The sequence below is a fragment of the Juglans microcarpa x Juglans regia genome, chromosome 2D, assembly GCF_004785595.1.
Source record: "Juglans microcarpa x Juglans regia isolate MS1-56 chromosome 2D, Jm3101_v1.0, whole genome shotgun sequence".
Classification (NCBI taxonomy): Eukaryota; Viridiplantae; Streptophyta; class Magnoliopsida; order Fagales; family Juglandaceae; genus Juglans; species Juglans microcarpa x Juglans regia.
Window position 1 is genome coordinate 4,528,026 of NC_054596.1, and position 13,051 is coordinate 4,541,076.

The 13,051-nt window shown below is 36.8% G+C and overlaps 1 protein-coding gene across 1 annotated transcript; it reads right to left on the reverse strand.

The window, feature by feature from the left end:
- Nucleotides 1-9,216: 9,216 nt before the first annotated feature.
- LOC121248032 lies at nucleotides 9,217-9,600 on the reverse strand. The gene has a single exon (XM_041146386.1). The coding sequence runs from the start codon at nucleotides 9,598-9,600 to the stop codon at nucleotides 9,217-9,219; it is 384 nt and encodes a 127-aa protein (XP_041002320.1).
- Nucleotides 9,601-13,051: the final 3,451 nt, after the last annotated feature.

Consider the following 13,051-nt stretch of genomic DNA (forward strand, 5'->3'; position numbering starts at 1 on the left):
ACGACGTTATAAACGTGGAAGGAAAAAGCTATCCACTTCTCCATTGTTGTTGTTCACCTCGTCCCGTCACCCATTTGCTGTCTCTCTCTCTCTCTCTCTCTCTCTCTCTCTCTCATGTCTCAGACATCTCTTGATTTCTCTCTCTCTAGCTATCCACCAATGATCAGCCCGCCCCTACGCTGTCTCTCTATCCGCATTTTGTAATCAACATTGCCGTGTGTGTCCCTCCCGTAACCAGTAAGTCCCAAGTGGTGCCTAATGAGTTTATATCTTGTAATTGAAGCATGATGAGTTTATGTTGTATTGAGTATGTGTATTCCATCAACAAAGTCTAAAATTGACCAAAAAACCGTCGAATCAATCGGAACCAGTTCGATCGGTTTTCTATCTTTTGGTCGATCGGTTCGGCTGATTTTATACCAATAAAAAACTTGTTGCTCTGATTTCGAAAACCAACCAATTCGATTTTCAGCTCTACCAAAAGGAAAGTTGCAAATATAATTATTAACGTTATGTTTCACACACTTTTAGGCCAGATCCCGACAACTAGAGTCTTCAGAACTGGACCTCAATCAGTATTGTTTGGAGCCCCCGAAAATGGTCCGGTATGGCTTTACGGTATCGGTCCATACATCCATGGTGATGGACAGTATTTAAATGCAAAAAATAAATAGAAATAGACACACAGATTTACGTAGTTCGACACTAGGTCTACGTCCACGGAGATATGGAGCGATGATATTTCACTATAATAAGCTTGTTTACAGTCTCTCATAACCTTTTATTTTTCACTATACAATGGAAGCTGTAGACCTATTTGCAGGAGGAGAAGTTTTTTCCAAAGCTTTCAAGTTGAAGAAGAAGTCACAGAAGAACCCCAAAGTCGAAAGAAAATCCAAAAGTCCGAAAGAAGTCGAAGTCGTCCCAAAAAGAGAGAGAGCCTCCATCATCCATAGGTTCCCCTTGCCTTTTATTTCCTGCCCCTTTGTCTTTAAGTCACTTCTCTCATTTTCTCTACTGACACATTGCTTTTCCTTGTTTTATGTCAAATCTCCAATTTTCCTCTCTTGACATTGCTTTCTCATGCCTTCTGGCACCCCTACGCCTCTAGTCCCTTATTGTCTCTCACTCTTCTCTAATACTTTGTTTTATAGTGAGTCCCCCCAATGGCTAAGCCTAGAAAATTTCATGGGCCGAAGAAAAATTCCCTTACAGTTATCTCGCCAATTCCTATCAAACATGTTCAATGAGAATTTCTTAGCATGTTTTCCATTTGCCTCGCCTCATTCTGCTGGGCCGTTAGTTCTTCCGCTTGTCGATCTTTAGGTGCCGAACCTTCATGTCATTGCTTTATCTTTCCGATTTCATTTAACCTTCATTTCCTTTCCTATTTCCTTAGTCGTCTTCCTTTCGCTCGTATTTCCTTAGCCATATTTCCTTTCGCCCTTATTTCTTTTGGTAATAAATAAGGCAACCTTTTATGCCTATCTTTCCCTTTGGTATCTCCCAGGGAGGTAATTCGTTCAGACAGCCTGTTATTAGACCTGCTCCCACCTTTTGACACTGTAGGAAAGGCTAATTTTGGGTCAGGTTGGCGCTGATCCCACACTTCGTCATAGTGGGGGGTTCAAGGTAAGTTATTCGGGTAGCCGTGAAATTGATCTCGCTCTCCACTGCGGGAGGGACAAAACAACCTTTCAGGCATACCTTTCCATACGGTATCCCGCATGGAGGTAAATTGTTCGAGCAGTTTCGTTATTGAACTCGTTCTCGCCCGTTGACGCTTATGAGGAAGGTAAGCATCGAGGCTGGTCTCGCTTTCCTGGACGAGGAAGTTGAGCCACTTGCTCGCCTATCATCCTTCGTGAGGAGGTAAGTTGTTGGGCAGTCTGTTACTGGACCCACTCCCGCCCGTTGATATCACAGGAAATGGTAAATTTGGGTCAGGCTGGCACTGATTTCACATTTCTTCACAGCGGAGGTCGGGGTAAATTATTCGGGCCGCCTCGAGGTTGGTCCTGCTCTCCTAGACGAGGAGGTTGAGCCACATGCTTGCTTATCATCCTTCGTGGGGAGGTAAGTTGTTCGGACATTTTGTTACTGGACCCGCTCTCGCCTGTTGACGCTTACGAGGAAGGTAAATTTTTGCCTTCGGGTGGCTAAGGACTGACCCGCACTCCTATGCGAGAGGGATAAGACAACATTTTAGGCCTACCTTTCCCTTTTTGCATCGCGGGGAAGTAAGTTGTTAATGGAGTTCCCGTTTAGTGGAGTTGACTTTGCTGATGGAAACTAATTGATTTTGTTGTTGCAGATTACACTAATTGAAGATATCATGTTGGGTCACACAACTGGTGTTTCGCACCGCAGGAAATAATCACGTTAGTAAAACAAAATTTACATAAGTTTTGAAGAAGATAAACAGTAGCGTGTAGCTGCTGTAACTGATTTTTGCCCGTTGTTGTTTATTTTTTCCTTTTTCCTCTTTTTTTATTTTTATTTTTTGTTTTACCCTGTTGCTTGATCGAAATTGCCCGCAGTTGTTTTGTCATTTCTTCTCCTCCTCACTCCTCGTTTTTATTTCTACTTCCTTTTTTTTTTTTTCCGTTGCACTTGGCTGAGGTGGCAGTTGATCGAACAAATCGGTGAACACGTTGCATGGGCCATGCAACGTGTGCTGCATATTGCCAATTTGCATGGGTCGTGTGACGTACCTCAAGGGTGGCCCATGGTTGTGGAGATGTACGTGTGCTGATGTTTGTTGCAGAAGAGAGACATTGGTCGAGGAGAACCACTGGCCTAGAAGAAACACTGGCCAAGGAGTGGGCCACGTAGAGAGGAGAGGAGGTTGTGTAGAGTGGCCATCCAGAGTGGAAAGGAGGCCACGTAGAGTGGCCGTGTAGAGTGGCCTTGTGAAGGAGGCCGTGAAGAGGAGCTGCGGAGAGGGGCCGTGCACATGGCTGATGAGTAGTTCTCCCGCTACTGTATGGCCGTGAAGTTCATAACCGAGGGACTTAGTCACCGAGGAGAGGAGGTCGTGGAGGCCAGTGGTTGACCGCGTTGTCCACGGAGTGTACGGCGGGGCTGGGCAGAGGGGCTCCTGTCAAGGCTCTGTAGTGCGCGTGTTGTTCTTGGGTGCTTTGAATCACTGTTGCCCACCATGGGTCGGAGGGTTCCGGTGGCATTTAGGTGGGGACAAAACTTGCCGTCGGTCCACTTGGTGGCTGCCGACACTCCCTACTATGCCATAATGGGGCTGGGCCAAGGATCTCGACCTAGTGTAGGTCGATGCATATAGTTGGTGCGGGGAGGATCTCCGCCGAAGGGAGGTGGTCAGGGACCACTATAGAGACGCCAGATGACACTGGCGGTCTAGTTAATGTCCGCCATTGGTGGTCACTAGGCTCACGACGGGGAAGCCGTGAGCACTCTGGGTGCGCTTTATATGCACCGGACTTACGACGGTGGGTTGTTGCCTGCCTGCCTTAGTGGTCGGAGACCACTTTCATGCTGGCAGAAGGCGCCAGCGAGGTGGTGGGTGGTCATTGGTAGCCGCGCAGGGCGCTAGCCGTGGTGCTCTTGGGCTCTCAGCTGCCATGTACCCGTATTGTGCATGGCATGCAAGGTCGGGACGTGCATTCATGCATTGCAGGTACTGTGCACTTGCGTGCACAGTCCACTTAGTTTGTACCTATGTGTGTGTTAAGTGTAGCCCGACCTCTTGCAAAGTGCACTTAAAAAACATACACTGAGTATTTGTAGTCCAAGTGGCTAGAGAGTTTGGGTTCCCGACCCTATATACTGCCTACATGGAAAACACTTAAGTGCAACGCACTTAATTGCTAGGGTGAGGAGATTTGCTCGTTCTTTGAAGCGGTGTTTTTTTTTTAATAAATAAAAGTCGAAAGGTTGAAAACACTCATCTGAGAGAGTTTCATATGCTCATTTGGAAATAATTTAGCGCGCCGGAAAATCATTCTCCTTCCGCTTCCGGTCTCACAGAAAAATCTTCGACGACATACATGAAGAAAAATCTCGTTCTTGACTCCCGAGTTGCTGGAACGAGTTGTCGCAGGCATATAAAGTACACACAAGATCTATAACGATTCCACAAACGGCGTCGATGTTAACATCATGTTTCATACGACTTTGGGCCAAGCCCCGACAAATCGGGTCTTTAGAGCTGGGCCTCGATCGATGTTGTTTGGAGCTCCTGACAATGGTCCAGTGCGACTGTATGAAATTGGTTCGTACATTCATGGCGATGAACAATATTGCAATGTAAATAAATGGAGATAGACACAGAGATTTACGTGGTTCGATACTAGGCTATGTCTACGAGGGTTTGGGGAGAGGAAATTCTACTATAATAAGTTTGTTTACAGACTCTCATAACTTCTAATTTCTTATTGTACAATAGAAGCTGTAGATCTATTTGTTGGAGGAGAAGTTCTTTCCAGAGCTCTCAGGTTGAAGAATAAGTCGCAAAAGAATCCAAAAGTCGGAAGAAAATCCAGAAGTCCGAAGTCAGAAAAAAGTCAAAGTCGTCCCAAAAATAGAGAGAGAAAGCCTCCATCATCCGTAGGTTCTCCTTGCCTTTTATCTCTAGGAGCCCATTTGCTTTAAGTTGCTTCTCTCATTTTCTCTCTGACATCTTGTTTTATTTTATTTTATGTCAAATCTTCTATTTTTCTCTCTTGACATTGTTTTCTCATACCTCCTGACACTCACATGTTTTTAGTCTCTTATTGTCCCTCACTCTTTTCTAATACTTTATCTTCTATTGAGTCCTCCTAATAACTGAGCCTAGAAAATTTCATAGATCGGAAAAAAATACCCTTACAATAATTATAAAAATAAATAGTCCCATCTATTCTGCCATCCTTGCGAGCCCAATACAGGAACGCGCTGAACCTTCAAAAAGAAGGGGGTGACCCTGCATGCAAGTGACTGCAACTACTTAAAACAGCCCAAGTTACTTCATAGTTGTAATTATAGAAGTATGAAGTGTAAAGGACGGAGATGGCCAATACGAACATAGAATGAACGTGATGGGATGCGCCAATTAGAGAGAGAATGAGATTATGAGAGGGGTAGGTTTGTGAACTTGATCAAATCGAACCAGCTGGCAGGAGCCACTGAAGGTCCGAGGACAACCTGGATAATATAAAAAACACCAAAGCTCTTCAGATATATTATATTAACATCTCGACCAAAAATATCATATATTAAAATGGATAATCATGAAGGACGTACCTGATCATTAATTATTAATTAATTCGTTCATTTGTACAGGCCTAAGAAAAGAGCATATATTATATATATATATATATATATAATAAGCTAAGTACTAAGTAGATACTGCCCAACTTCTGGGGCACTGGCTGTTATGTTATAAATTTCCAATTATTCTTTTTGCCCGATCAAATCTCTCTTATATAATATATATTGGATATATATATATATATATATATATATATATATATATATATAGAATCAATTAGCCACTGAGATAATGAAGAAATTCCATTTCAAAAAGTGGAGAAATGGATATTCTCTTCTCGAAAATATCACCTTATATATGAGGACGTTGTTGGCCTTGCAAAAAAAATAAAATATCTAGTGGTTATTTGGTTTCAAAATAAATTCAAAACATAATTCTACTTATCATTCTACACATTACATATCATTTCTTTTTAAATTTTTTCTATAACAAGCATATAGCGTATAAATGATGAGTAAGACAACTCAATTAATTTAGTAAGAATAAAATAAAAAATATATAAAGTATGTGAAATGATGAGTAGTATCCCTCAAATTCAAATAGAGAACATTTCAAATAATATTAAATTATCATTTTTGTCCACAAAAGCGGGAGAGTTCTAGAAAGGGTAGCACTTAGAGCCAATCGAGTGGGAAGTAGATTTTTACACCAATCAATCGAAGGCTGCCGCATAGGTGTCTCCACAGATTTCTATTTGCACCCTCACACATGTGATAAAAACAGTTTATTAGGATCTTCTCCCACCCACGTGACCCGCTCCCATCACTCTCCCCTCATCTATCAGTCTCTCTCTTTCTCTCTCTCTCTACAATACGATTTGGTTTCCAAAAATTTGTGGGGCTCTTGTGTCTGGTGAAACTTTCTGAAATGTAAAACTTTTAGTTTGTTTAGTCCCTCATTTTTGTTTTGTCTCACAAAATCTACAAACTAGATGACTATAAGCCAAGTGATATGTGATATGGATATGGTCGTGGGAGACTTATGGGTTTTGCCTATGAATATCCTAGTACTCTATTTGCCATTTTCTTCTTACTGTTTTGGACTGTATGCTTTTTATTTTTTGGTGATAAAGTTCTTTATAATGCATTAGAATTGTCTTTGTTTTTGTTTTTCTAGTTTTATTTATATTTTTTGGGCTAAGAACACAGATTTGTAAGGTTTTTGTTTGTCTTGAGTATGCAATGTTTATATTAGGTTGCCACACTTTGTCATGCATGCAAGTTTAAACTTGTATAAAAATATTGATATTTAACCGTGTGTCAAAACTTATGCAGCAATATGTCTGCATTTTGACCATGCGTTGGAGGCAAGTGTGTAATTATATAGTTTTGAAGGCAAAATTTATGTAACACCAATGGATTTATGCTTTATTTTCATCTCTATAAAATTGTAATTATATATGTAATTATAAAGTTTCGGACTCCTTTGTTTTTATCTCTATTTATGCAGTTGAGGGATGTAATTACTCTGTTTATGCCCTTTTCTTCTTACCGTTTGGATTATAGATTTACATCTTACATTGTCTAATATAAGCAATAGTTTTTTGACAATTATTTATTGTATAAAATAGGAAAATGTTCCATGTATAATGGATGATTGTGATTTGCAATAGCAATAAAAGCAATACAAGAATGATTTACATTAAACGTTTACATTATCATTAACGATTTATATTAAATATTTTATAGTAGCATTAAACGATTTACATAATTATTAACTTTAAAAAATTTCAAACTAACTAATAACGTAATTAATAAAACCCAATTCAATCAATGCATTTTTGTACTTCTTCTTCATTGATTGAAATTCTGCATCTTCTATTCTTGCACATTATTATATCTCAAGGAGAAGACGACGCAAGAGGGAGGGGGTGGGGAAAAGGCCAGCGTTGCGCGAGAGGGAGGGGTGGGAAAATTGGCTGCGTGAGATGAGTTGATCTCATTGAAATCGTGTTGGGTGATGAACGAATGGGGTTTGGGAAGGAGAGAAAGCTCAAAGAGGGGGCTGGGGCTGCGAATGGAAGGAGAGAACTTTTCAAAAAAAGGCTAGGGCTGCAAATGGAAGGAGAGATGAATGATTCTGAAGGATCGAGTGTAGGTGTTTGGAGGTTGCAGCTCCTATATGGCCAATAATTATTAGTTGGTAAGAAAATAAATTTTATACCCAACCGGCTTTAAGGGCTCGTTTGTTTTCAGAGATGAGATAAAATGAGATGAGATTAAAGTTAAAAAGTTGAATAAAATATTGTTAGAATATATTTTTTAATATTATTTTTATTTTAAAATTTGAAAAAGTTGAATTGTTTATTTTATTTTGTGTGGAGATATGAGAAAATTATAATGATGAAATGAGATGAGATGAGATAAGATGAGATATTTCCTGAAAACAAACGAGGCCTTGTTTTTCCTTCTCGAAAAACCATGAAAGCCAAGGCTCATTTGTTTTATCGAATACATAATTTTCACCAACTCCTGCAACATTATCATCTCATGCATCAAATTAATAGACTATCTTTCTCTTCAACAACTACTTGTAGTACTATGCATATATATACGTACCACCTGACCAATTGGAGTAATACTAGATATAAATTTTAAATAGACAAATTTCGTATAAGTCTTTTATAAAACAATAGGTTCTACTAATAAATAATAATTTTTTTACACTTTTTTAAAATGAGATTTACTTTTTTACAAAAATTTGTATGTGATTTATCTATTTAAAATTTATACAAATCATTTCTCGGTCGATTGGCTTTACCTAGGAGTACAGACAGTACTAACTTTAAGGTCGGCCGGAGATACAAAACACCAATTAGTACTTAGTACAGCACTCCTTAAACTTTTTTCTTCCGAATCATGATGAAGTCTTATTTATTTTTATTACAAGACAGAGATCACTAATTAGTAGATACTGCCTCACTTCTGTGGCACTGGGAATTATGCGCACAACAGATTAAGATCAGATTCTCTCTTCTTCATATTTTGCTGTTATGTTATGAATTTCCAATTATTCTTTTTGCCCGATCAAATCTCTCTTATATATTGTGCATATATATATATATATATATATATAGAGGGAATCAAGCCACTGAGATAATGAAGAAATTCCAATTCAAAAAGTGGAGAAATGGATATTATCTTCTCGAAAATAACACCTTATATATGAGGACGTTGTTTGCCTTGCAAAAAAATAAAATATCAAAGGTGCCACACACCACATCATCCCATACATTACAGTACCACACCATACATCACATCTTTTTTAACTTATTAGCTTATTTGGTTTCTAAAAAAATTGAAAAAATAATTCTACTTATCATCATTTCACATATTACACCACACATCACATTTTTTAAATTTTTTTTTTTCTACAATAAGTATGTGCTGTATGAATGATGAGTATGACAACTCAATTAATTTAATAAGAATAAAATTAAATAAAAAAATATATAAAATACTATGTAGTTTGGAATGAAAATGAGTAACATACCTCAAATTCAAATAAAGAACATTTCAAATAATATTAAATTATCATTTTTATCCCCAAAAGCGGGAGAATTCTAGAAAAACCATGAAAGCCAAGGCTCATTTGTTTTCTTAAATACATAATTTTCACCAACTACTCCTGCAACATTATCATCTCATGCATCAAATTAGTGGACTATCTTTTTCTCCAACAACTACGCATATATATACGTACGTACCACCTGGCCGGTTGCCTTTACCAAAGAGTACAGACAGTACTAATTAATAAGGTTGGCCGGAGATACATAACATGACCAAGTACAGCACTCCTTAATTTCGGAACCATCTTTTTTCTTTTAAATGATGAAGTATTATTTATTTTTATTACAAGACTAAGAGATCACTAATATATGCTAGCTATAGCTAGCAGGATAAGGGATATATATCATGAGTGATGACCTCGATCTACATGATCAGTGCATCCACCTGGCACTTCTTGTGTTCCGACTTCATTCTTTCAAGCTTGAAACGTTCTTGAACAGAAGATATATAAGTTGCAGCCTTTGTATCGACGGTCTCATCAGCCGCTATACCATATAGGCTGTCGTAATATTGGCTGCTTATCAAGTCACGGCTGTTATCGGCAGGTACCATAAACGACACCTTCTGTTTCGGCTGAGAAACGACATAGTCCTGGTGGACCAGAAAGCCTACTGAGGCAGTTGAAGGAGAAGACTGGCTTGGCTTAGCCTTGCTAGTATATTGCACAATTGAGGAAGGCTTCGCTGCTCGTTGGAATGACATCAACTTCCCTTTAATAAACCCTCTGCGCTTACGGTTTGCCTCCATCTTAATCTTAAGTACTTTGATATCGAACTCGAATGTTGAGTATTTACTGCAAGAGGGGTCTATATATATATATACACACAGTACTGGTTGCATGCTGGGAGTATTTTCTTTGTTCTAAAAGGCTTGCAGATAGACATGAAAACTGTGACTGAGTTGTACATGATGGTCCCTAGATCACTAAATATCTCGAAGCATAATTTTCTTTAACTACACTATTTTGCGGGATATATAGATATATATCTTCCAATAATATATATCAAACAGCAAAGACGACGCTTTCCAAGATATGGAGAACTTCTTCTTTATACTACCTGCTGGCCTAATCAACATATATATTTGGAATTTATTCCAATAATCGATCTTGTTGAGATATTTTATAAAGCACTAGCTGCTCATGTACGTCAGTTGGCTATAGGCTACCCTGCACATTGAAACCCTGATCTCAAGCAGAATAATATGATTTATTCTCACTGGTTTGCTGTGTTAGTAATATGGACTAGCAATTCTCTCGCTAGTAGAGAGCATGCTCAATATTTAGGCACTAAGCAATTGATAATTAGAGAGAAAGCTGGACCCAAGGGGCGCCACATCTGCTAATTAATGTGTTACTTTTTTTTTTTTTGGGGGGGGGGGGGGTGGGAATGTGGAATATTGCTTTAATGATTCGGTACGAGCTATTATATTGATTCCAAATAAGAAAATATCATATTTCTGTTTTTCAGAAAAATAATCATTTGTGACGATCGATAACGATTATTTGCAGTAAAAATAGATTTATTTTTACAAGAAATAATTATTTTTACTGAAAATAACTGATCACAAATAAATAATTTTCTTATAATTCTAGGCTAGCGCACAAAAGCATGACTCGAACTGATTCCATCATGTGAGGCAGATATAATAGTACCATATCCTGATAGTTTTTGCGTCTGAATCTTGAACTTTTTTTGCACTTTAGTAGAGGATAGACTGAGATATATATAGGACAATACATCGATCGATCGTCAAGAAGATAAACTTTAAAAGATCATATTGCGGCCCCCAACAATATCGCATGTGTATTATCAATTTCCCACCTCAACTTGACCAGACAAGTTATATTGAACAGGAAATTAATGTAGTAAAAAGTAAACTGCAGCTAGCCATGCATGCATGTAACTAAAATGGATAAGAATGGCGTCCTTTTCAACACCCTAGCTGCTTTAACTCTTGCATGTGATCACTATATTGAGCATCTTACTGGAATACGATCGAGTAGTTTTCACTTTTCAGACTGCGGGAAATGCATAACTTGGTAAGAGATACGAGATCCAATTTATGCTTGCATTCTATATGGTATTATGCTCTTAACTGTAAGAGAATAAGCTCGTTTGAATAGTAAGATAAAATGAAATAAGATGAGATTTTTTGGATAAGTTGAATAAAATATTATTAGAATATTATTTTTTAATATTATTATTGTTTTAAAATTTAAAAAAATTAAATTATTTATTATATTTTATGTACGAATTTAAAAAAATTATAATAATAAGATGACATAGTTTATGTATTCTAAATCCTAAATATAATTAATTGCACATGATAATATATTTGCATTCAAACATGAACACCATGAAGTTGCACGTACATCATGATGATGATCAATAGATGGCGCGTATGACTAATTAGAGCAATTATAAGACCCGACGATTCCTTTAATTTTTGTAAAGGATATGTACAAATCTGGCTATACTTTTCCATGTCGATGGAGAAACGTCCTACGGTCGAGAATACTATATACGTCTTGCAACTTGAGTTGCTTTGCTTTACTCAGACACCGCTACACAGTAGTACTGGCGGTGATAAAGTTTTTCCACTTTTGGACGGTCAAGGATAAGATATTCTGGATGCATGCATGTCAAGTCACACATCGCACGTACCTCTGCATGCAAGTTGGGGTTTCTTTCTTTCTTTAATCTTCCTGTGTATTCTGAACCGTACACGTACATAAGTTTCTTCTAACAGATTCCACCCATTTAATAATATTATTTTTCTCAGAATCACTAAATTTGGACTTTGTTCACTTCTCAATAACGTTCGCAGCAAGCATGTATCTACTAATTATTATCTGCATGACGTAGGAAACAAATAGTTGTTTGCTTTCAAGCATTAACATTTCCAATAACGGCATCCAAGGTTTCTGTGTTCATGTTTATGGAGCAAGAGATCGGTTGCGATGCTATTCCCCGATCCCCCCCCGCCTTTGTTCTGCCTTTGATGCCTGCCTGATACGCAATCGTTCTTCTGTAGAGCTTTTTGGGGGCTACTGTTGGGTCTCAGTCGTTAAAGAATTTCATTGGGCCGCTCAAGTACAGGATTAGCCGTGGTGGCCCCCATTTTTGGGACTTGGGATCTCTCCTTCTCTGAAATTCTCTGTAAAAGGACGAACTCGAATTCAACTTTTCTGTTTAGCCACGAAATCAAATCATCAAAATTTTATCTATAACATGAACGATTTTTGGGATTAGCTGTATCCCGATGAGTTTTGGCATGGACAAATAAATTTATATATTAATTTATATATTAATATTATTATTTTTATATTTTAAATTTAAATTAATATTATTTTTAATAAAATTAATTTTTTTTATCAATTATATTAAAAATATGCTCGTATTAATACGTAGAATCGCTTATAATTAAAATTTTCTATTCTTAATAGAGGGTTGATTCATTGGATTTTGGACCAATGATTTATTTTCTATTATTATTATTATAATCGTCATTTTCTTGATATATCGAGATATTTATAAATATTTGTAGGAAAATCAAGATCAAGATCTATTTGAGATTTATAAATACTCGTGCAGTTTTTTTTTTTTTTTTTTTTTTTGTTTTTTTGACTTTAAATTTAAAATGTTGTGTTCCAAAATGTGCTAATAATTGTTCTAGAGACTAGGGCTGTATTTGGTTAGCAAGCATATCTCAAGAATTTCAAACTATTTATTTTTTTATTTTTTATAAAATGATCAAATCCATTTACGCTTATTTCATATATTTAAACACATATCTCAATATATTTATATTCAAACACAGTGAGAATAGTTTGGATAGTAAAATATTCTCAAATATATTGTGAATAGTAATGAAAAAGTAATTATAGAATATTGAATAATAGTGAATAATAATAAATAATAATAATAAAATACTGAATAATAGATTATCCAAACTAGGCTAAGGTGAGATTTAGATAGTGAGATGAGATGAGAAGGTTTTAAATAAAAATTAAAAGTTGAATAAAATATTATTAAAATATTATTTTTTTAATATTATTATTATTTTGATATTTTAAAAAATTAAAATTTTTATTATATTTTATATAAAAATTTAAAAAAATTATAATAATAAAATGAGATTGAATGATTCTTAAATCTAAACTAACACTGAAACAGATCAGGAAGATTGCGACTGT

Coding starts and splice junctions, on each gene's coding strand:
- LOC121248032 (XM_041146386.1), bottom strand. CDS start 9,600: ATGGAGGCAAACCGTAAGCGCAGAGGGTTTATTAAAGGGAAGTTGATG.